The 23,341-nt window shown below is 53.3% G+C and overlaps 1 protein-coding gene across 1 annotated transcript in view; it reads left to right on the top strand.

Annotated features, from left to right (window-relative positions):
• The window catches only part of TTBK1 (tau tubulin kinase 1), a 48,445-nt gene that overhangs the window by 16,863 nt on the left and 8,241 nt on the right, over positions 1-23,341 (top strand). Inside the window, exons 10-12 of the mRNA XM_007936311.1 lie at positions 1,301-1,532; positions 1,768-1,946; positions 5,619-6,183. Coding sequence (XP_007934502.1) covers positions 1,301-1,532; positions 1,768-1,946; positions 5,619-6,183 — 976 coding nt within the window. The remainder of the gene's footprint in view (positions 1-1,300; positions 1,533-1,767; positions 1,947-5,618; positions 6,184-23,341) is intronic.

Below are 23,341 nucleotides of genomic sequence, written 5' to 3'. Positions count from 1 at the left end.
CCTAGTGTAAATATTCACCTCATATGCCTGTCTTTTTTGCTTGGTTGGAAATGACAGGAGTGGGTTCAGTTCCAGACGTGAAGGGCAGCTAAGGGCCATAGTCTCAGTGGTTCCATCAGGCTCTACTGACCAGCAAACCTGGTCCCTTTTAATTTTTTCCCCAAATGATTTTGAGTTTTGTTTCACATTGTTCTCCCACTCTATCCAGGATCTCCTACATAGATCTCCCTCCGAGCAGTTGACAGTGGTAGACAGGCACCATCTAGTTCTTCTGGTCTTATAGTTGTATAGGCTGAGGATCACATGGTGTACCAGTTGCTTGGACTAATTGTTTCCATGAATCTTTGGTTTCCTTCATTCTTCTTTGCTCTGGATGAGGAGAGACCCATCATTGCATCTAAATGGCTGCTTGCAAGCTTTTAAGATCTCAGTTGCTACTCTCCAAAGTAGGATGTGGAACAATGTTTTGTGTAGTATGTTATACCAATTGAGCTTGACGTCCCCTGTGATGATGGTGCTGAGCTCACAGGTCCAACTACTTGCTTCCTCTGGGTGGCTGGCTGTGGCCAAGAAGTGACTACAACTTTGTCCCTTGTCAGCTCTACTATATACTTGGGAATTCTTACAGAACATAGCAATACACTTGTAGAAACATTGTCTGCCAACCCTATACATGGTCTTGGGACTGCTGCTGCATAGATATACCTAATAGTTCAGCCTTTCTACCCATCTATTCACCCATATATCCATGTTTGCCTTCACTGACAACGCAGTACTGTATGTGCGAAAGGGTTCATCTTTGTTATCTGTACCTCCCATGTACCTCTCTATGTCTTCCTCTTCCTCAGTGCCACCATGCTGATCACTCACATTGGTACACTGATGGGCAGCACATTTTTGATGCCCAGTTCTATAACAACATTGCTCAAGAAACTCCAGAATACGTCTTCTCTTTAGACCTATTCCTGTGTCTAAAAGAAGCTAGGCATGAGCTCCAATAGAAATCTGGCAATGGCAGGATTGCCTGTGTACATAGAGCTGGGGGTGATATGGCCCCTCTGGGGCAGCCACATCTCCTCATGCCCCTCAGCCAGCTCGAGGCTGGTCTGGTTTTAGAGGCTTTGTGAATCAGGGACAGTGATGGGCCTAGGGACGCCACTCCCCTGCTAGGTAGGATTCCTCTGCACCCACTGACATGAGTGGCAGGGGATCTCCTGGGCCTGTGCTGGTGGGAAGGGAGGGGCCTTAGCAGGAGAGGACACCCCTGCCAGCCTTGTCTTCCCCTTCCTGGCCTCTCCAGAGTGGTAAATGTGACGCCAGTGCCGGGGGACCTGCTCCGGGAGAACACAGAGGACGTGCTGCAGGGCGAGCACCTGAGTGACCAGGAGAATGCACCTCCAATCCTGCCTGGGCGGCCCCCCGAGGGACTGGGCTCAGGCCCCCACCTTACCCCCCACCTCGGGGGTCCTGAGGCGGAGGTCTGGGAAGAGACAGATGTCAACCGGAACAAGCTTCGCATCAACATTGGAAAAGTAACTGCGGCCAGGGAGAGGGGTGTGGCTCCCCCATTCCCAGCCCTTGGCTCCACTTCACTTCTCCTGTGTGTCCGCTTACCTGTCCTCTGTTTGAGGGTCCCTTTACCACACTGGCCTTGCCCCTTCTCAAGATTATCCTCAACCTTCTGCCTCCCTCTATCTCCTTCACCCTGAGAAAACCACCTGACCCCACCTTGTCCACCTTAGCTCATGGTACATCCCTCTCCTGCAGCCCCCCTGTGTGATGGAGGAGGAGCAGAGCCGAGGTGTGGGGGTCCCCAGCTCTCCGGTGCGTGCCCCACCAGACTCCCCGACAACCCCAGTCCGTTCTCTACGCTACCGGAGGGTCAACAGCCCTGAGTCAGAGAGGCTTTCCACGGCGGATGGGCGGGTAGAACTGCATGAAAGGAGGTGGGTCTGGCCAGGGGGATGGTCAAAGGCTCAAGGTCCCCTCTGCCATCACATGACTGGCTTGGAGGGCAGGTCAGATGTGAGGTCGAGATGGGGGCACTTGGGAATCGTTGAGGGAGCTACACTTGGGCCTGGGGTCATACTTGGTCAGGGTCAGTGACAAGGCCTGGGAGAGAAGGTAAGCCATCCAGAGAGGTCACAGCTCATGAATGGGTAGGGGAGCCCCAGGCCACAGGGGTGACAGGCTGGGTCCTCAGGCCCAAGGTGGGGTAGGGGTGAGTTGGGGTTAGCTGTGTTTCAGGAAATTTTTTTCCTAGAGGCTGTAATTACAGATGTCTAAAGAGCTAAGGGCCCCTCAGCTTTGGGTGATGGAGCCTGGGAGAAGGGTTTAGGACACTGTTCAGCTGGAGGATGAGAAGGCCAGGTTTTGAGAGTCAGGGCTAAGGACAGACAGCACATGGCAGGGAGGGGGACTATTAAGGACCTGGTTGGTAGGAGAGAGTATTGGAGAGTTTGGAGACAAGGTGAGTCTTTAGCATCAGAAGACGAAGGGCTTGCTATTTAGAGGAGGATGGGAGGGAGAATGGCTGCTTGACCTTGGATGGTAGGTGGAGAGCAGGGCCAGGGCCAAATCCCCTCTTTAGCTTTTGGTGTGAAAACTTCAGTGGAAAGAGGCCCCTGAGAGATGTTCACACCCTTCCTTGGCCTCTAGATGGAGCTGTGGGAGCAGGGCTGGGGCCTTCTCTGGACTAGGAAAGGGGTCTGTGACCCGACCCCTCGGGTCCTTTAAGGCAAAGTTTCAGTGTGTTTCCTCTCCTTGTGCTCCCCCTTAGCCACTGCTGCCCTCTGGATTCAGCCCTAGATTGCGCCCCACCCCTGGGACAGGGCATTATGCCGTTGCAGGCTGAGAGATAACCGAGATAGGGAAGACCTTCACTAGGCCCTGTCCTTGGGGAGCTGATGGTTCTCCCACATACTCATAGGAACAGTGTGTGAGTTCTTTGCACTAAGGGTCTGGAAATGGTGAGAAATGAGGAAAGGCCATTTGGAGGGGCTAGGAGTGGAGAACAAAAGGCAGGAAATTCGCTGAAAGTCCTGATTGATGCTCACTTTTAGGGAACAATAAGCTAATTAGTTTGGCTCCTGAGTGAACCCTTTGGTTTAAGGATGATGGGAACTGGAGGAGCCAAGGAAAAATTTTTTCCAGAACAGAAGGTTTGGGATCTCATAAAACAAAAACAAACAGACAAGCAAACAAATAGCCCAGCTGCCAGTGAGTTGCCTCGGATGCGTGGCCCATGTGTATCAGAATAGAGCTGTGGTTTCCGTGTGTGATTTTTGACAGGAGATCACCAGACCTTTCTTCCGCAGTGCCTGTGGGTGGACTAGAACCTCCCAGCTTTCTGTTAGCAGCTCAGTGTGTTAACCTCTGCACCACGCAGGGACTCCCAGGATCTCATAAGCCTATTGTCCTCGAGTTAATTCCAACTCATGCGACGCTATAGGACAGAGTGGAACTACCCCCAGAGGGTTTCTAAGGTCGTAATCTTTCCGGAAGTAGACTGGCTCATCTTTCTCCTGCAGAGCAGCTGGTGGGTTTGAATTGACAACTTTTTGGTTAACAGCTGAGTGCTTAACCACCACACTACTAAGGATCCTCCAGGATCTCATAAGCAAGACAAAAAGGTTTAGATGTGCTTTGGGGCACTTGGGACCGGGAGACATCATGAAGATGGAGATGAGATTTATATCTCTCACCCCAGCCATCTCTTGGATCTCCCCACACACACCCTTCAAGCCCCACAATTCCTTTTGGCACCTTCTCTCTCCTTTGTGTCCATCAAAACAAACTGTGCTGCCAGGAAAGGAAGTGACACTAGCCATTTACATGGGAATATGATGGCCTCTCTCAGGGACAGTTTTATTTTAAGCCCTATTAACAAATCAATAGGAGCTCTGGTGACACAGTGGTTAAAGCATTCATCTGCTGACCAAAAGGTTGATGATTCAAACCCACCAGCCGCTCTGTGGGACAGAGATGAGGCAGTCTGCTTCCATAAAGATTTATAGCCTTGGAAACCCTACGGGGCAGTTATACTCTGTCCTATAGGGTTGCTGAGTCAGAATTGACTCGGTGGCAGTGGGTTTTTTGTTTGTTTGTTTAACAATCAAAAAAAATAGTGTGTAGACCTGGATTTGATAGGTCCCTTTTAGGCGTGAGTATATTTTAAGAAAGCCCCACAGGTAGTTCTGATGTGCACGCCTCCCTGCTGGAGGTGAAGAGACTCACGGACTTGAAGCCTGTGTGTGTGAGGAAGTGGCACAAACCTGAGGTAAGCTAAGCCTCGGTGGTTCTCAGTGAGTGCACCGTGGCATTCAGGAAAGGCCAATTTTCCCTTGCACAGCATCCTCCTTCCTCTGCACGCATGTTGTATAATCAAACATATCCTCCCCTCGAGGCTAGTGTTCTTCCCAGATGAGAACCTCTGCAAATAATGTGAGATTCACAACACAATCCAAGCTGGCCACCAAAAGAGATGTCCCAAGGCAGGATCAGTGCCCCTGGAGAGGCGGCTGAGTAAACAGACAGGCACTGTGCTCTGTGACAAGGGGAGCACAAGGTGCCAGGGAGGACAATTTATCCTATCCATCCAGGATGGGAAGTTCCCTCCAGGAGGTGACATCAGAGCTGGTCTGACAGCAGAGGGTGGAAAGATATGCATGGTGGCAGCAGCATGGATAAAGGCACAGAGGTGTGAGGATGCCAGCAATTGGGGGGAAATTGTGTGACTCTGAGATGGGGCTGGCTAGTTATTGCTGCTGTGTGCCACTGAGTCAATTGCAACTCATAGCAACTCTGTGTGTCAGAGTAGAACTGCCCCATAGGGTTTCCTAGGCTATAATTGCTACAGGAGTAGATTGCCAGGTCTCTTCTACAGACTAGCTGGTGGGTTTGAACCACTGACCTTTCGGTTAGTAGCTGAGTACCTAATTGTTGTGCCACCAGGGCTCCTTGAGGAGCTGGCTAGGGAAACGGAAAAACTGAGCATGAGTCAGGCTGCCAGGGGCCTTGAATGTCAGCTAAGGAATGCAGATTTTGCCCTAAGACAAGGAGCCACTGGAGCCTGTTAAGTGTGTGTGTGGGGGGGGGGGGGGGCGGGAGGTACGGAGGGGGAAAACAAAGCCCAGCTTGGAGGTGGTGAAACCAGCCAGTCTGGCTTGGAGGGTGGTGGTAGAGAGGAGGCTGGAAAAACATTTGTAAACTCAAGGGTGTGTTTGCCCTGGGTGATGCCGGAGGGAGCCACTGACAGGGCTGGAACACTGTACAGACAAGAGCAGTTGGCTTTAGGAAAATTAGACCCCTGTGGGTGGGCTGGGGGAGTGTGTTCCCTGGGCACAGGCACTGGATTTTTTTTCTGCATGTTTGTGTTCCTGAAACATGGGAAGGAGTCATCAATCATTTGTTGAATGAATGAACAAATGAAGTCTTTATAAGGATTGAGGTTGGAGATGGCACAACCCAAGAGGTGACTGGGCCTGGCCCATGTGTATGTGTGTGGGGATGCTATGGTCAGGAGGGCCTAGGTGTCATACTTTACCTGGCCACCTGCTTGGGGCCTTTGGGGGTCCAGAGAGGCCAGGCACTGAGCCCCATGTGGGCTGGCTTTACAGGTCACGGATGGATCTGCCTGGCTCACCTTCACGCCAGGCCTGCTCCTCGCAGCCAGCCCAAATGCTGTCAGTGGACACGGGCCATGCCGACCGGCAAGCCAGTGGCCGCATGGACGTGTCAGCCTCCGTTGAGCAGGAGGCCTTGAGCAACGCCTTCCGCTCTGTGCCACTGGCCGAGGAGGAGGACTTCGACAGCAAGGAGTGGGTCATAATTGACAAGGAGACAGAGCTCAAGGACTTCCCCCCAGGGGCTGAGCCCAGCACATCAGGCACCACGGACGAGGAGCCCGAGGAACTGCGGCCACTGCCTGAGGAGGGTGAGGAACGGCGGCGGCCGCTGGGGGCTGAGTCTGTCGTCCGGCCCCGGGGACGTGGCATGCAGACACTGGCTGAGGAGGACCTACAGCACACGCTACCCCAGCCCCCGCTGCCCCAGCTGAGCCAGGCTGATGGCCGGTCGGAGATATCGCAGCCCCCCACACCTGGCAGCCCTTCCCACTCGCCCCTGCACTCGGGACCCCGCCCTCGACGGAGAGAGTCAGATCCCACCGGCCCACAGAGACAGGTAAGGCTGGGCTTACACCCCACCCCACCCCAAAACCCAGGACCTAGTGTATAGTCCTGGAGTGCTCCCAATATGCTGGGGCTCCAGACAAGTGACCCAACAATTATAGGGTGTGATCAACATAGACTGGTTAAAAGAGTTCAAAATTGTGCATGGGGCCAGCCAGGCTTCCCAAAAAAAGTGGCCTCCAAGTTCTGACTTGAGTCTTGAATTAGGATAGTGTTTAGCTAGGTGGCAAGGAGGGAGAAAGACATCTCAGGCCCGGGAACAGCACACGCAAAGGCCAGCAGGTGGCAATCAAAGCACTGCCCTGTGGCCAGAGTGTGACAAGAGAGGGGGCTGCTGAGCTAGGTCACGGCCCCATCATGAAGGGCCTAGAAGCTAAGCAAAGAAGCTGGGGCTCGCTCTGCAGGCGTGGTGAGCCACAGAAGGCTTTAAACAGGGGTGTGATGTGATGACATTTGTATTTTGAGTGATCATGTGGGCTGTTGTGTGGGAGATGGATGAGAGGGCACAAACTAGAAGGAGGAAGACCAGTGGGCAAGATGGCCTGGATTAGGGTGGTGGCTGTGGAGGTGGGACAGGGTGGGCGGAGTGCAGAAATGTTGGGGAGAGGCCTGAGGGGGCTGGGACGGAGCAGAAGAAGGGCTCCGGGCATACGGCAGTGACATCACTGAGCAATTTGAAGGGAAGTTGGATTCCAGTGTGGACATAATGACCTTGTGGTACCTATAGGGTGTCCATGTGGAAGTTCAGGAGGGAGCTCTCAGTGGGACATACGGATTTGGGGGTCTTGGAAACTATAGGAGTGGGTGATGTCACCCAGGAGGACTGTATGGGATAAAGGCAGAATCCAGGAGACACTCAGATATAAGTGGGGAGGAGAGGCAAAAGAACCCTTGAAAAACACTGAGTGAGAGGAGAGCTCAGCACCAGGGGACAGGAGGTCCCTGGAATCAGGGGAGGAGAGCACTGACATGAGGGGAATGGTCCACAGTGTGGTTGAGAGTTGAGCAGGAACAGGGATAATGTCAGCAGAGGGGCAGGCCCCTTGGAGGAGGTGACAGGAGAATGCGGTGGGCAGGAGGGCTTCTAGATTGGGCATGGGGGTGAGGTGTGTGGAGGTCCTGGGGTCCAGCTTGCTACGGTGGTGCCTTCTCATATGGGAGGACTGAGGGACAAGGCTGGGAGGGCAGGGAGGGTCCAGATGGACCCTCTCCATCTCTCATGGGATTTCGGTTATTTTCTTCTGACAAGGACAAGGGTGTCAGGCTAGGCAGGCAGCCACTGGCCTGACCTAGCTTCTCTGTGTGGGTAGAGGCTGACCTCTGACCCGTGAAGTGGGTGCTGACTCTCACTCTGTGTGCTGAATGAGGCTTGTGATGCCACAGATAGGCTGGGGGAGTCAAGGAAGTGATTCTGGAAGGGACTCGGGGGTTGTGCTGTGCTCTACTAGACGATCCACGTGAGGCGTGCACCCCAGGTGGCCCTAGGAAGGGCCAAGATACAGGGCCAGGGGAGGCCCCGCCTGGGAGGCCATGGATGATGTCTTGGGGAAGGGTTCTCTGGGCAGGGGGTGGATTTAGGCCCCATTCGTGCTGCCTAGAAGAGAGGACCTCTGAGCTGTGATCCTGGGGAGTGTGCATCCTGGTCTTACACTAGGCACTGGGCACATTGGGGGCTAAGGAAGTGGAGACCATGAGCCCCCCCCACCCAGAGAGGTGCTAACTGACCTGAGTTGGAGGCTCAGTCCTGGTAGGGTGTGGCCTGGCATGACTGTGCTGCTGACCTGGACAAAATGTCTCACCAGGGCCAGCACTGGGTAAGCAGGAGAAGGACCAAGATGTCTTTGGGGGCTCCCTTCTCATTCATTCATTCCCTTAGTCATCAGCACTTACTGAACATCAACTGTACACCAGGTACCAGGCATCAGAGACCATATGCACAACAGGCCATACCTGCAGGAAGCACAACAGGCTAGCAGCAGAGACAGACAGTGGTGGTGTGGGCTAGAGAGAAGGCCCAGACTAATGTCAGGAGGCCTGGCCTGCCCATCCCTTCTGGGTGACTGTGGCCAGTCACTACCTCTCAGTGTGAGGAAGGTGAGTTCTCTCGGAGGTTTTCCTTCACTTTCAGATTCCTATCTATTACTTGGGGGCTGCCCTCACATGGAGGATGAAGAGAGAGATTCGGGGGTATAGGAACAGATCTACTGTACCTGATCTCAGCATATCAGAAATACATGAGTTGTGATTATCTGTGGAGCCTCGGTCTGTGGGCTTCAGTTTCCCTGCAGTGTATGGAAAGGCTGTTGGGTTAGCATTCTCCAACTCTGTGTGTACATGTGTGTGTTAGCTTAGCCCCAGCAGGTGCATCTGTGTGTGGCTATATCCTTATGTGTGCACATATGTGTGGGCACACATGTCAGAGTGTCTGTGTGGAGTGTGTCTGCAAGTATGTAAAGAACCACAGAATCCTAGGATGTCGAAGCTGGAAGGACAGCAGCAATGACAGCAATCATCATAATGACAATGATAAGAGCTGGCACTTTATGGGACTTACTATGTGCCAGGCACTGCTTTGAGCACTTGACCTATTTTATTTGTATATTCCTCAAACAGCATTATGAATGTGCAGTTCCCATTTAAAAGGTAAAGCAACTGTGGCTCAAAGAAGTTAAGTCTCTAGCTCAGGGTCACCAGCCAGGACTTGAATCCAGGTGCCTGTTTCCAGAGTCTGAGGCCTGTGTGTTTAGCAGAGGAGTGAACACAGGTCAGACAGAGCAGATGGTTTGTGTAGGGTCGTCATAGAATCCTGGAGTGGATGTCTATATGTGTCTCTGGGTGAATACATGGGTGCTTTGCTGAGTATTTCAGGACACTGGGGTGAAGCAGAGATCTTCCTTGGTCAAGGGCAGGGGAGGAGGGAGAAATGGGTTGGCATATTTTCCCCTCTTCCTCTGGGCTGGCCTGGAGAGGGTCCTGTGCCCAACCTGGAATGAGGTACAATCTGGCTGCACACTGGAACCACAGCTTGAAGAATGTGCCGCATTCCCGTCCCTCAGATGACCAGGTTGTGTGGCTTAGGGCAGGTAGGAACTTTCTAAGGGGACACCCTCCACAGCTGCCAGCTACCTTTCTTCAAGCGGTCCTCACTCTAGGCCTAACTATTCAGAATGTGATGTGCGAACTTCCTTATAATAGCAACCGTTACAAATATGAGCACCAGCAACTCTGTCACCTACATACACGGGGAGCAGGATAGTGTGGGATGAGGCACAACATTAAAGCATCTATTGTCCTGTGGTGTGCACAATGCAGTACTTTAATTTTTGCTTCTTCACACACACCTCCCTTTATTCTCAGAGGAATTTAAGGTGAAAATCAGAAGAGGCTGAGAAAGCTAGGGCAGAGGTAAAGCTGGCTATAGGGTGTGTGATTTGGGGGAGGAATGTTTGCCATCCTTTGCTGGCTGTCTCTGGCTGATAACATAGCAGGTCAGCATCCCCTGAGTACACGGACGGACATTTGCTTGGCAGCCAGCAAAGCATTTCCCTGCCACGTGCTGGGCAGTGTGCTGGGCTAGGGGGACAAAGATGAATAAGGCTTCTCAGTCTGGTCCATGGGGAGATAACAGAGAACTTTGTTATTATCTGCTCTGGGAACAGGGAGCTTGCTGAGTGGTCTCAGAGTGGTGATATTTCAGTGGGGTATTGAGGACAAGTAGGTGGCCACAGGTGGTGCCAGGATTAAATGGCAGCCTGGGAAGTTCTTCCTGGCAGCCACCTAGACTCTGGCTGGGATGTGAAGCTCAAGCCACCCATATGTGCTGTGAGAGGGGATTCTGGGTGCCTGTGTCCCTCAGGATCTCTGGGTGGTCCTCAGTCCTCTGGCCTCTGACTCATAGACAATACCAGCTCAGAAGGACCCTGGGCAATGGTTGTACTTAACTTGGCCAAAAAGACTTGGGAAAGGAGTTGGGTGGAGGCAAAGACAATCCTGTTAGAATGTTCTCTCTCTGCTCACTCTGCTGGATGGTCCCCATTGTGTCCCTTGTGCCCCCATCTGACATAAGCAAGAGGATGGTGGAGCTGAGCATCCTGGGTCCCCTAGCAGGTGATCCAGTGAGTCCTCATTGCCCCCACTAAGCCATTAAACTGGCCTCAGTTCCAGGAGGCGCTAAGGGCCAGAATGGGAAAGGTTTGTTGACATCCAAGCCACTATTACATCCCTACATGCCTGGGACATTCAGTCCCACATCCGCCTTTGCCTCTGAGGGCACAAGGGCCTGAGGGCAGGATTCTTTCCGACAGCAGGGAGATGGCAACTCAGCCAAGACCCTTCACAGGTGGCCTCCTGGCTAGACCTTCGACGGGGGAAAAAAGACAGTTCCAAGAAATGATTTCAATTTGCCCCTCCCGTGCTATCTTCTGGGAGCTCTAGTGGCATAGTGCCTAAGGCATTTGACTGCTAACCAGAAGGCTGGCGGTTCAAACCCACCAGCCACTCCTTGGAAGGAAAGTTGGCAATCTACTTCTGTAGTGATACCGCCTCGGAAACCCAAGGTGGGGTCACTATGAGTCAGATCTGACTCCACGGCAGTGAGTTATTTTTAGTGTTATCCTCTATCCCTTTCCTCAGACTCAAAATCGATCTGAAGGATAATAAAACAGCTAACCTGTCCAAAGGAGCCCCAGTGGTGCAACGGTTAAGCATGTACCTGCTAACCAAAAGGCTGGTGGCTCAAACCCATCAGCACCTTCATGGAAAAAAGATGTGGAGATCTGCTCCCGTAAAGATTACAGTTTAGAAAACCCTATGACGCAGTTTTATCCTGTCACGTGGGGTCACTAGGAGTCAAAAGTCGACTCAACAGCACCTAACAACAACAGCATGTGTACAGCATTCACTCTGTGGCAGGCACTGTTCTAAGCACACTGCATATTACATCATCTAATCCTCACAACAACCCTATGAAGTGGGTACTGGGATTACACCTATTTTACATATAAGGATCCTGAGGCACAGACCAAAAAAACCAAATCCATTGCCATAGAATCCATGCCAACTCCTAGTAGCCCATGGAACTGCCCCACTGGGGATTTCCGAGCTGTAATCTTTACAGGAGCAGATTGCCTAATCTCTTTCCCGGATTGAGGCACAGAGAGGTTAAGTAATTTGCACAATGTCATGGTGGTAGTAAGTGGTGGAAATGGGATTGAAAGGAGTAGTCAGACTCTGGAATTCAGCCCTGAGGCCCTGACTTGCCCCTGTGTTGGTGCCAAGGCAGTCTGTGTTCTCCAGACTTGATGAGGAGCGTGGCCTCTAGCCAGAGAGACAGGACACACACACACATCTGACAACATGTGGCAAAGAACAATTGCAGAGTGCCTTTTTGACAGGGAGAGTTCCCCAGCCCAGAGTGAACCCCCATCTAGGTAGGACTAAACCTAAACTAGGAAAGCTTCCTGGAAGAGGTGAGTGACCAAGGTCTCTGCAAGGAGGCCATGGCTGAGCAGTGCCAGAGAGGAGTCGGGGGAAGGGCACTGGAGGCTTGAGTCTAGGTTCTGAGGCAGGACCGGGGATGGTCTGCCCCAACTCCACCCTGCCCCTGCCGGACCCTGCCCGCCTGCTCGGGATGCCAGCGCCGCGGGGGCTGTGAGCGGTGGGTGGCCCCCGAGACGGAGCTGTCCAGTCTGTGCCTGACACCTCTTTTCCCTCCACTTTCTTGGTCTCTTTCAGTTGGAGGAGGACAGACTCTCGGGGCACTCCCTCCCGCGGTACAGCCCCCTGCGACGACTGGCGTCCTCCGTGTTCTCCTCCTCCACGCTGGAGACCGAGCATTACCCTCACCCCGGCGGCGGCGGCTCCTCGGGCTCCTCCGGCTCCCTCATTCAGCGCAGCCGCTCGGCTGAGAGCAGCCCAGTGCGGGCGCCCCACCGGCGCCACGCGCCTCTCGCCGCAGGCAACCACAGACTCGTGCCCTCGGTGCTCCGCATCTCGCGGTCCCAGCTGCAACAGGTGTGGGCCTGGTTCACCCACAAGACCTAGGCTGGGCCCCCCCCCTCCTGGAGGGGGCAGGTGGGGGGGGTGGGGAGCAGGCAGAGACCATGGTTCTTCCCAGGACGCAATAATCACACACTCACACACCCAGCCCACCCCTTCATGCAATACACCCCCCATAACGTTGGCCCACGGTACTGTAATACCCCCACCCTCACCAGAGTCTCATGCCCTCCCCCTCCACCGTCTTCCTTTCGATCAGTGCCAGCCAAATGGTGCGGGGAGGGGTGGGGCGGCAGTGCAGTTGGTGGCTAGGACAGGGGCACTCAGCTGGAGCCACCTTAGGTCGAGAGTTCAGTGGAAACCACGGTGTCAGGGAGACAAGGCCTGCTGGACTGGAGTCAGTCTGACATGGAAGTTTGTTGTTTAATCTGTGATCTCTTGGTGTGATTGAGGCCTGGTCCAGGCCCTGAGGGGGTGGCAGGAGGCCAGGATCCCTGCCCCCCAGTGAGGTATGTCTGTCTGTCTAATCAGCATGAGACATAGGGCAGGGCATGTGGCTCAGCGTACTGTGATGGGGGCATGGCCAGCCACCTTTGGGGTGATGGGATGGGGGAGGGGCTATGTGATAGCCCCTCCCATAAGGAGTATCTCCATACTCAGTGATGGTGGGGTGGGCAGCTGTGTGACCTAGTGAGCCTTTCCCATGCATCATCATATATCTTCATAGGAGAGCCCCTGTCTCTCATATTTCATGCCAGGAGACTGGCTGCAGGGCTCATTATCTCTGGGGCTCAGTCCAGTGTAAGGACAGATACCATTGACCACTGGTGGGTTGGTTCCTGGCCCAAGCTCCTCAGGAGCTAAGAATGAATGAGCAGAGGTTTGGGATCTGCCCCTCAACACAGGTTGGAGTGAGGGGTGAAGGGACCCAGTCTAGAAACAGTGGCAGATAGGGTGGTTGCCAAGGTTGAGGCATGACCTTTGAGCTCAACAGCAACACAAGTGTCTCAGGACCAATTCCAGACAGCACCAGCCCTACCTTTGCCCCTCGAAGTGGGTCACTCCTTCCTGTTGGTGCTCAGCCAAGCCAGTTGGCCCCAGGGGCCATGGTGAAGACAAGGCACAGGGCAGCAGGTCAGATGTGGATCTGGAAATGGGTAGGGGGTCAGGGTGCCAGAATGCTCATGCCTTTTCTGCCCATTTCTCAGCCCCTGAATGTTTGCAGAAATGTTTACAGCCGTGAGATTGGGCCTGTGTTCAGGTGTGTGCCTGTGTGTATGCATATACACTTGTCTGCGTGTGCTTATGCATGAGTATTTGTGCGTGTGGCAGGGCCACCATGAATAGATGCCCAGACTGTGCACTGATCAAGTCTAGGACATGCCATTTCTATAGACCTCAATGTGAATGGCATCCCTTGAAGTTACACAGTGCTGTTGGCCTATATGTGTATGTACCTGCATGCATGTGTATGTGTGTGCGTGTGTATGTGCGTTAGGGAACTGGAAAATGTTTGTGTAGTCCTTGGTAGTTTTCTATGTACCTACTCTCACTCTGGCTCCTTTCTACTCCCTTATTCCCCTCCCAACTCCAGGGCCCCTCACATCCCCAGGCTGTCTCTGGTTAGCTGTCTCTGGGTTAGGCTCTAGCCAAGCCTGGGGGTGCTGCAACTGGTGGGCAGTGCCCTGGAGCTGAGCTGTCCTCACAGGTGACTGCATTGTAGTCTAGCTTATCTATGTGAGTTACTCCCATTCCTAGTAGCCTACTTTCTCCAAAATCGTTTTTGAGGAGATCTGGGCCAAGAGCATCTCCCCATCTGGCAGGGAAAGCCAGGCAGGGGTCCTGATGCTCAAGCTCCCCACCCCCACCCCAGCTGCTCACTTTTATCCCTCCCCAAGCCCAAGCCTCCATTGCCCTGTAGGCTGTTTTGGATGACTCTGCTCCCTGCCTAGGCAGAAGGTAGAGGAGGGGTCAGGGTAGACCATTGGAGAAAGGACAGAAAACAAAAAGCACAAAGGCCAAGGCGTGGGGATGAGCAGAAGCCCCAGTCTTCTCCTTCTGGCACTGCCCCCTATACCCTCTGCCCTCTGGCCCTCTTTCCATTCTCCCCAGGTAGGGGCAGGGGGGAAGTGCATCTCTGCCCACCACCAGCCACTCCCTAAGTCAGCAGCAGTGGGGACAGGGCCTCTGCTGGCTAGGGTTAAATGAAACCAAGCACTCTATTATCCGGCATTTCCTTCCAGATGGTTCCACTACCCAACCCCGAAGACACCTCAGATTCAAGAATCAGAACCCTGAGGTATACCCTAAGATCTCAAAGTGCCTTGTGACTTATCAAAGAGAATGGCACTCACTTCAGCCTCCCTTTAGCATTAAATGCACATTATCATTTCCAGAGTCTTTGGAAGTAGAGAATCCTGCTAGGCATTCAGAAGGTGGCTGGATTTTCAAACACATAACACACACCCCAGAACCTATACCCATGGGAGAGTAAGTGAGCTTATTCCAATCAATAGGCCATGGTTCAAAACATCTTGTCCCTTGGGGGACATTCTTTGGCATATCCTTTGTGGTAGAAGAGTGAGTGTTTTCTAAGCCCTAACACTCTCAGATAACAGGAGGCAATCTCAATAATATTATATTTTGAGGGTGGCTTTGATTTTTAGAAACCACTAAGGTCATCCGGAGCCAAGTGTATTGGACCAAGTTACGTGAAGCTCGGCAGAGCCTTGCATGGTTTTGAGAGCTGCCCAGCCCTAGATCCTAGGCTCAGTTGGGAAGTTGTGACCCTGTAGTGCTGCCAGGCTCTTTCTCCTGCAAGGTTTCCCAAAGAGGAGGCCAGAATGTTTCAAGAAGTAATGACACCCTGCTTGGGGGAAGTGCACACCCTTCCCAGGGTGTCAGCTTTGAAAACAGCAGTCTTTGACAATAGTGTTTCCATACTTTACAGTTACACCCTGCATATAGTGGTGGGTTCTGATTATTTTATTTACTTGTTAGTTTATTTAGCAGTTATTCATACATGGCACTGCTCATGTGCCAGGCAGTGATTTAAGCACTTTACAAAATTAACTCATTTAGTCCTCAGCATGCCTATGAGGTAGATCCCAGAATTCAGTGGATTAATCAGAGTATTTAACTTACCTGCCAGTGCCGAATAACAGAGAACTTGCTGGATAGGATTTTGAAAGGTATTTTGGGCTTTGATTTATTGTCCTTTCCGGCTGGCCCCTCCTCACTCTGCTAGGAGGAGGGGAGTTGTCTGTGACCCATACTCTCCTTCCTTCTCATTCTCATCTTGGTGATGATGAGGGGAGGCAGGGGGGTCACTCAAGAGTACTGGGGTTGGCTGAAATGGCTGGGCTCCTGTCTCTCCAGAGAACCTTCCAACTTCTTAATCCCAATCCCCAAGCTCTGGGAGCTAGGGGGACAGAGTGAGAGTACAGTAAGAATGTAGGTGTTCAAAAATCTGGCCTTGGAGTCTGCTGGGGCCCCAAAGGTCACGTTCAAGGTCAGGGCAGTCTATTGGCATCCTGAGCACTGGCCCTGAGAATTTGAGCTGAGCGTCACCAACTCACCCAAGTGGAGTCAAGCAGTGTAGGGAATAAATAGACAGGTTTGGGGATTGTGGTAAACAGGGGACTCTCCCCTCACTGTCCTCAGAGCTCAACCAATTGTTACCACTGTATTCCAATTTTTATTTGAAATCTCCCAGTTTTTACTTGAAAACAATACAAAACAGCAATTAAAAAAAAAAAAAACAAAAAAAACATTGTGTGAACCAAACAAAGCCATTTACAGTAAGAGGTGGCCCTCTGAGCTGTGAGTTTGCAACCTCTGTGAGCCTGAAGACTCCCCACACCACCTGTCTTTTCTAGAATGACACAGCCTTGGGCTGCAGTACTCTTCCCCAGGAACTCAAACCAGGAGGGCTTCTTACAGGAGGCAGCTCAGGGCCAGTGGGGCTGTATGGTGTGTTATGTGTGTATGCATGGGTGCACTTGTGGTGTGTGTGCTTGAATGTAGGTGTGGCCCAGTGGACTTGTTCAGTGTTTTCTTGGTGGTACAGGTTGTGTTCTGAGGACCCTGTGTCAGTGGAGAAAAAAAAAAAAGGCTCTATTAAATTCCCAGTAATTAATATCCAACCCCCACATACTCAAGGCAGCTTAGGTTATAGCAGTAACTGCTGTATACTCATCCCAGCCAACATCCTAACCCAACACTCTCCCTCTGCATCCCCAGTTTTTGAGAAAATGGGCATAGCCCTGCCCAGTGGGTGGGGAGCATGATGGCACCTCTGAGCCATGCCTGGCATGTTAACCCCTGCTTCCATAAGCCAAGGAGGGCAGCCCCAGGAAAAGCTCTGTGGAGGTCTGGCCCTTCCTTCACTGTCTCTCCTCTGCCTGCCTAGGTCCCTTTACTGGGGAGGAGTGGTGCTCTCAGCTCAGGTGGTGGGAGGAGTCCGGGCCACTGGGGTGGGCAGAAGAGGCAGTGTCAAAGTATCTGTATGGAGTGACCAGGAAGGGGATCATGCTTAGGGAGGTTGTGTCTCCGATCTGATCATGTAAGGTCCCCTTGGCTGTGGGGGCACAGGAATGGTTTGTCTTCTGCTGATCTTGAGATGATTTGGTACCTGGGGATGGAAGCATAGACTCTAAGAAGGGCTTGAACAGCACCCCAACCCCTTACCCCAAATTCCCATACTTAAAGCTGGGACATTCCCAACCCAAGGGGTAGGAATCAGTCCAGCCCAGTGGGCAGTCCTTGGTATCAAGGAGTGTGGAAAATACCTGTCCTTAATTTGGGGGGCATATCCCCCAAACTCACATTATTCCCACTAGGGACAGGTGTGCCTCTGAAAATCTTAAAGCATTCTTCTCCCTAAGGGAGAGGTTCCCAGCCTGAGGGCCACATCCCTCTTATATCTAAACAGTTCCCCCGCGACCGTCCCAGCCCAGGCTTCCCCTGAGCTTGAACCACCCTTTCCCCACCAAGTTAAGAGTTGAGAAGGGGTGGGGAAAGAAGGGATACGAAGCCCAAAGGACTATGGGAACCTTCCTAGATCTCTCCTTCCACTTGGCTCCGCCGTCTGTCCGTCCAACCACTTACCCTCCCTTGTACCTGCAGAAGCTATGGGGGTGGGGTTCACCTTGACACCTACTAACCGGCCCCCCTACACGCACACACACACTTCGTAGCTGCACGCACACTCCATCCACTCTCCGGACAGCAAACTAGCAACCCCAGGTTCAGGAGAGCACAAAGTCTGCGTTTCCGGGAACCTCTCGCAGGTTTATAACTGTAACGAGCCCCCAATAACCACTTTAAACTCCGTCGGGTTCCCGGGCCCCGGCCCACACCCCTGCCCCGCGGCTATCGCACCACGAATGTACTTTCCGTCTTTTTAACAAGCTGCTACGCTGTGTGACCAGGGTCCCGCCGGCCTCCAGGCCCCCCCGCCTTCGGGACCCGCGCCACGTGTCGTCTGAAAGTCCCTCTCGGGCGCTCCACCTCCGTCGGCGACCGGAGGGCATTTCAGCCCCCGCCAAGCTCCTGCTGCTAAAAGTACTGAATTTGGGTTAGCGCTTCCTGCGTCCCCTGACTCGCCTCGCGCTGCTTTCTTTGCTTTTCCCTCCGCCGGCTCGAGGCCGCTGGGTCCCAGGCCTCGTGGCGGGGCGAGGACTGGAATGGGGAGGCTCCCCCTGAGTGCTTCCTGGGCTGCGGTGCAGACAAGGGGCTGGCGGGGGAGGTGTTGGCTAATTCTCCAGGTTCGAGGGGCCCCCGTCGCCCCATCCCTGATTCCTCTTACCTCGCCACCCGCAGGGCTGCCCCCTCCCCCGCCCCAAATAATTGGCCTTGAAATTGGATGCCAAAGAGCTCGGAGTTGAGGGGGAGCAAATCTTTGAGCCTAGGTCTCTCAGAGCCGCCCTTTACCCCCCTTTTGCTCAAGCCCCAGTGTCTGCCTCCCCTACCCATCCCACTCCACCACTGAGGGCCCTGGGGGTCCCCAAACATAACCCCACTTCCAGCTCCTCCCCTACCCCAAAAAATAAAACTCAGGGACCAACATCTGCTTCCTTTGCACTTGCTCCGTCGACCCCTCCCCTACTTGGAGGGGCTTCCCTGGGGGAGGGGGGCGGGGTTTTGGGGCCCCTTGGAGTCGACAGTATTGAGCTTGGAGAGGAGTTGGCCCTGCCCCCTGGAAGGTCGAACTGATGGGATGGGAACCCTCAGCCCTAGGGCCCAGCTGAGCCTCCACTCCAGGGTCCTGGGCACGCCCCTCCCGGCCTCCGGAGACCCTTGCTTCCTAATCAAGGTGGAAGGGGGAGCTAGGGCTGGGAAGGTGGTTAGCGACAGGACCTTCCCCGGGGGTCCCGAATCCCAGCCGGTTTATTCCTGAGCCTCCCCCTCCCATCATAAATCCTTTCCGCAGTCCCCCTTTTGTACTGCAATAATACTGTATTGTACGCTTGCACTATTTCCCGACCCCGGCCAGCGTAAACATGCACGAAAAACTCAAAACCACACACACACACACACACACACACACACACACACGAAGATGGGACGCTTTTCTCTCTCTTTCTCTCTCTCTCTCTCTCCGGGGTGCGTCCTCCTTAGTGTACATAGCGGCGTCGGGGGGGGGGGCCCGGGCCCGGGTAGAAAAGCATGCACTGAGACCCCCGCCCCTAGACTGCGAGTACTGTACAAATCCAACACTTGAAATCGACACGCACACGCGCGGCGCCGCCACGGGGGTGGGACACGGACATGCACCCACGCGCACACGGCCGCGCACGGGCGGGGTTTGGGGGCGCCCTGCCGCCACGCGTCGCTGTGCGAGGGATCTTGTGCCTTTTTAAGTCCCAGTATGTTAATACAGACAATCCGGAGAGCTTGTGTACTACCAAATCCTGATTAAAGACGCCTTCCAGGAAGCCGCGCCTCCGCCTGCTTTTTTCACTATCCCCATTCCCTCCCCACCACTCAAGACTCCAACTCTGAGGTCATCCGGTTGGGCAGGGCAGGGACTAGTCTGTTATTAAGAGGTGGGGTGCAGGCAGCCGGGTCAATGGATCCAGCTCTACCCCCACCCCAGTCGGTAGGTGTGACCCAGGAAGGGGGGGGGGAGGGGACACCAGGTGCCTTGGGCCTAGTTGGACTTGAGCAACTCTCACTCTGCTGATTGGCTCTTTTCATCTGGAGGAGGGGGCTTTGGGGTGGACTCTGTTCTCTGGGTCCCTTCCTCTCTGCTAGGCGGCCATCCTGACTCTAAATTGACACCATGTTCATTGAGAGGGTTGGGAGTGCCGGAGGTAGGCCCACTATGAGCCATCATCTATGGGCCTTCAGTTTACTGAAGCCATCTGTACCGTGGGGGTGGAGAGCCAGGAGGCACGAGAACCCTGTCATTGGGGACTGAGGAGTCTTCCCTGCCACTGTGCCATGATGGGGGGTGAGGGGGAGTCTGAGGTAATCCTGACCTGCCCATACCCCTTGGTCACTAGGAGCAAAGGCCTGTTGAGGGGAATCAGTGAAAATGGCAGATTGTGCATAGCCTGGGGGGTGTGGGGATAGAATGTGATCTGAGGGAAGGACAGGCCAGTGAGAGGGGTGGGACATTAAGATGAGACTTCTGAGACTGAGAAAGAAACTGCGGAGGGGGTAGGGACAGAAGAGACAGGAAGGGGGGAGAAGGGCAGAAGAGGCTCCTGGTCAGGTTCATCAGGTCAGGGTCAGGAAGAAGCTGCCAGAGGCCAAGCTGCCAGGTGAGAAGGAGTTCTCCTCTCTGTGACCTGCCCTCCCTTTGCCCTTACCCTGCAGGTTTGTTGCCATGGTGCCAAAGGAGGACACTTTTCTCCTTAGGGCCTGGACAAGTACAGGGCAGGAAAAGTTATGGCTGTATTTCTTAAACCCAAGGATATTTAGAATGTCTCCCAACACTGTCAGCTCCTTGTCCGCAGAGAGGCTGGGGACAGTGAGGTCTTGGGGTCAAGTGTATGAGGTTCTGCACAGCCCTAGGGCAGGCAGTCACCTGCCCATATCATCTCACCTTTTCTGCCCACCTGGCCCAGATGACTGGCATGAGCCAGAGTGCCCAGAGTGGAAGGCATTGGTGTGAGTGGAGGAGCAGAGGGAGGGCTCTCAGCTTGACAAAGTTGCTTTGAGAGTGGAGATCCAGACAGACAGACAGACAGGTGAAGAAACTGGGAAAAGTGGTGGACTAGGAGCAATACTGCCCAAGTCTCCTCAGACTAGCCACACCCAGGGCTGTGAGAGACCTTCTCCTTCCAGTTCCGCCTTCCAGACTAGAGGCAGGGAGATGGGCACTGGTGGCTTATGAGGGAGGAGGAGGCAGGAGGGGGAGGAACTGCTGTGAGAGGTGCAAAGCCCTCCTCTACTTCCTCACCCAGCCAGCGGGGGTCAGGGATGGTGACAGGGCTCACCCTCCTGCTTTTGTCACTCAGCTCTTCTGAGCCCCCTTCTCCAACCTTGGGATGGTAGGGGATGAAAGTGCCCAGTGTCTGGACTTGGCTGGGGTCCAAGCAGGGGCAGTGGCTCCGTACGCCAGTGTGGTCACTGGGGACAGGCTATGTGGAATTATCTGTCTCAGTGTCAGAGAAGACCCTGGCCTTGGCCCCTCAAGGCTAAGGAGAGCCTGGTGTTGTTGGTGGCAGGGGAGGATCAGTGTCAGGTCCATGCCTCCCTCCATTTTTCATGATTTCAGAATAAACATTAACTTGGGCTGGACTCTGGAACCAATGGACTGTGCTCAGTGGGGAGCAGGAGGGCTGGTACTTTCCTTCTATCTGAGTGTCCCAGCTTGGATGGCCTGCCTCCACGCCCCATGAACCAACCCTTACCACACTTGCCATTACTACCTGGCAACTGAACCATCTTTGACCTGCAGAACTGGGAGGAGGTGGGTAGGGCCCAGGGCTCTGGATTGTTCAAAAGTGCCCTCAGATCATTCTGTGCCCAGCCAGACTTGAGAACCACAGTAAGCAAATGGGAATCATAAAGGGTCATTGGCCTGGGGGTTGGACTGGGAAAGAAGGTGCAAACTCCCCAGACCCCAGATTTCCCTTCACTGACACCCAGCACAGTGGTTTCCCTTGCAACTGGGATGGGCAGGGTCACTACTGTCCCTCTCCTGTGGTGTCTTTAGGCCTGTGGGGCCAGGCACACAAAGGGTGTCTAGTGATTGCCAGCTGAGTGAATGAACACAAGATCAAACATGAATGGATGAAAAACTCATTAGCTCAGGCATCCAGGAGAAGCAAGAGGAGGGTTGAGGAGGACTTCCTAGCATCTGAGTAAGGCAGGAACCAGGCCCTGCCTCTTCCCAATATGGAGCCAGATGGGGGCAAGGCAAAGGGGCTTTGAAACAGAAAATTCAGCATTGGACAGGAAGGGCATGGCACAGATTCTTAGAGCAAAGCTGGCTTCACTGAGATTCTTAGCCCTTACTTCCAAAGAATCAAAAGATCCAGGTTTCCCTGCATAGGAGCGAGTGGGAGGTCGGGAGTGGGAGGTCAGTGAGGCAGAGAGAAAATTCTGGGGTCTGGACCACCTTGCTTGATGTGGCCCAAGTCATTGCCTCTCTCCAGGCCTGTTTCCCAGTCTGATATCATGAATGATAACTGCATTTCAGTTCTCATTTCACTCCCTCCTTCATAAAAGGAAAGTTTTGAGGTGGAAGTAGAGGAAGTTCCAGCTATGGCCACCCATCCAATGTGGCACTGTGAGCAGAGGGTCCATCTTCTAGGTGGAGTTTTTCCAGAGAGATCCAGGGCCTGACTGGAAGGCACATGGGAGAGTAGTTCTAACAGCAATGCCTGTGAGAGTAGAGTCAGAGATGGGAGAGGGAAAATAGGCAGAGGTTCTGCTGAAAGCAGGTGACCTGGTGGGGTCATCTCTTGGGGGTGGGATGTGCCTGGTGTTAGGTGGGTGAGTTCTGAGCTGGACAGGAGAGAAACATGATCATCAGAGTTGTGTGTATGTCCCTGGCCCTCGGTCCCAGAACCTACCCATGGTCTTTACCCAGGAACTCATAGCACTCCCTCCAACTCTGCCCAGCTGCTTTCTCCAGCCTTAACAGTATAACTGGATGTGGCAAAGTGCCCAGCATGTGGACTGGCACAGAGTCAAAGCTCAAAGTTTGTGAATGAATGGATGAATGGTGTTAAAAAGGAAAACAATTGCTGGGCCTTCTGGCCTGCATGAGGAGAGGACAAAGTTCTAAAGAAGTTCATCTATGTGACTCAAACAGGGTATGCTGGGGTCCTGCAGCGTCTGATGTTACCCTGTCTTGCATCATCCTCTGCCCCTCCTCCACCAAATCCTCCTGGATGGTCTGATGCTAAGGGAGACTGTGGCAGCTGGGGAGGGGAGAAGTCCTAGCCTGAGCCCAATCCTCACCCTTGGAGACTGCTGCCTTCCCCTCCACTAGCCTTTGGACATAGAGACCTCAGCTGGCAGAGTCCCCGTTTCCCACCATGCTATTCCCCATAGATGTGCCATCCAGGCTTTTCTGGGAGTGGGGAGGGGGTGGTGATCTCCAAGCCAGGTTGAGCAGGGGAGAGATAGGAGGTGAAAGTGGGAGAGAGCTAACATTTATCAAGCAGTTACTACATGCCAGGGCCACTGCTTATAAAACCAAAACCAAACCCATTACTGTTGAGTCACTTTCGACTCAGCGACTCTATAGGACAGAGTAGAACTGCCCCACAGGGTTTCTAGGGCTGTAATTTTTTTATTTTTTTAAAATTTTTATTGTGATTTGGGTGAAAGTTTACAGAGCAAATTCATTTTCCAGACAGCAGTTCATATACACTTTGTCTCATGACATTGACTGAGATTTTCCACAATGCAACAGCTCTCTTTCCACTTCCTCCCCATAGTTATCTCTTCCCTGTGTCCTTCCCTCCTATGTCCTGCCCCCTGAGCTGTCTCCCTGTGCACACACAGCCCTTCTATTCTCCCATGATTGATCTCTTCAAGGAGTGTATCTACCTAATGTAAATGTTCAGCTCATATACCTGTCTTTTGTTTGGTTGGGAGCCACAGGAGTGGGTTCAATTCCAGACCTGAAGGGCAGCTAAGAGCCATAGTCTGAGGATTTCCACCAGGCTCTATCAGAACAGTAAACC

Source organism: Orycteropus afer, unplaced genomic scaffold (assembly GCF_000298275.1).
Source record: "Orycteropus afer afer isolate SDZICR_OR568_19922 unplaced genomic scaffold, OryAfe1.0 scaffold00034, whole genome shotgun sequence".
In the NCBI taxonomy this organism is placed as follows: domain Eukaryota; kingdom Metazoa; phylum Chordata; class Mammalia; order Tubulidentata; family Orycteropodidae; genus Orycteropus; species Orycteropus afer.
The sequence above is the reverse complement of the archived record's forward strand: the minus strand, read 5'-3'. Positions and strand labels throughout refer to the sequence as shown.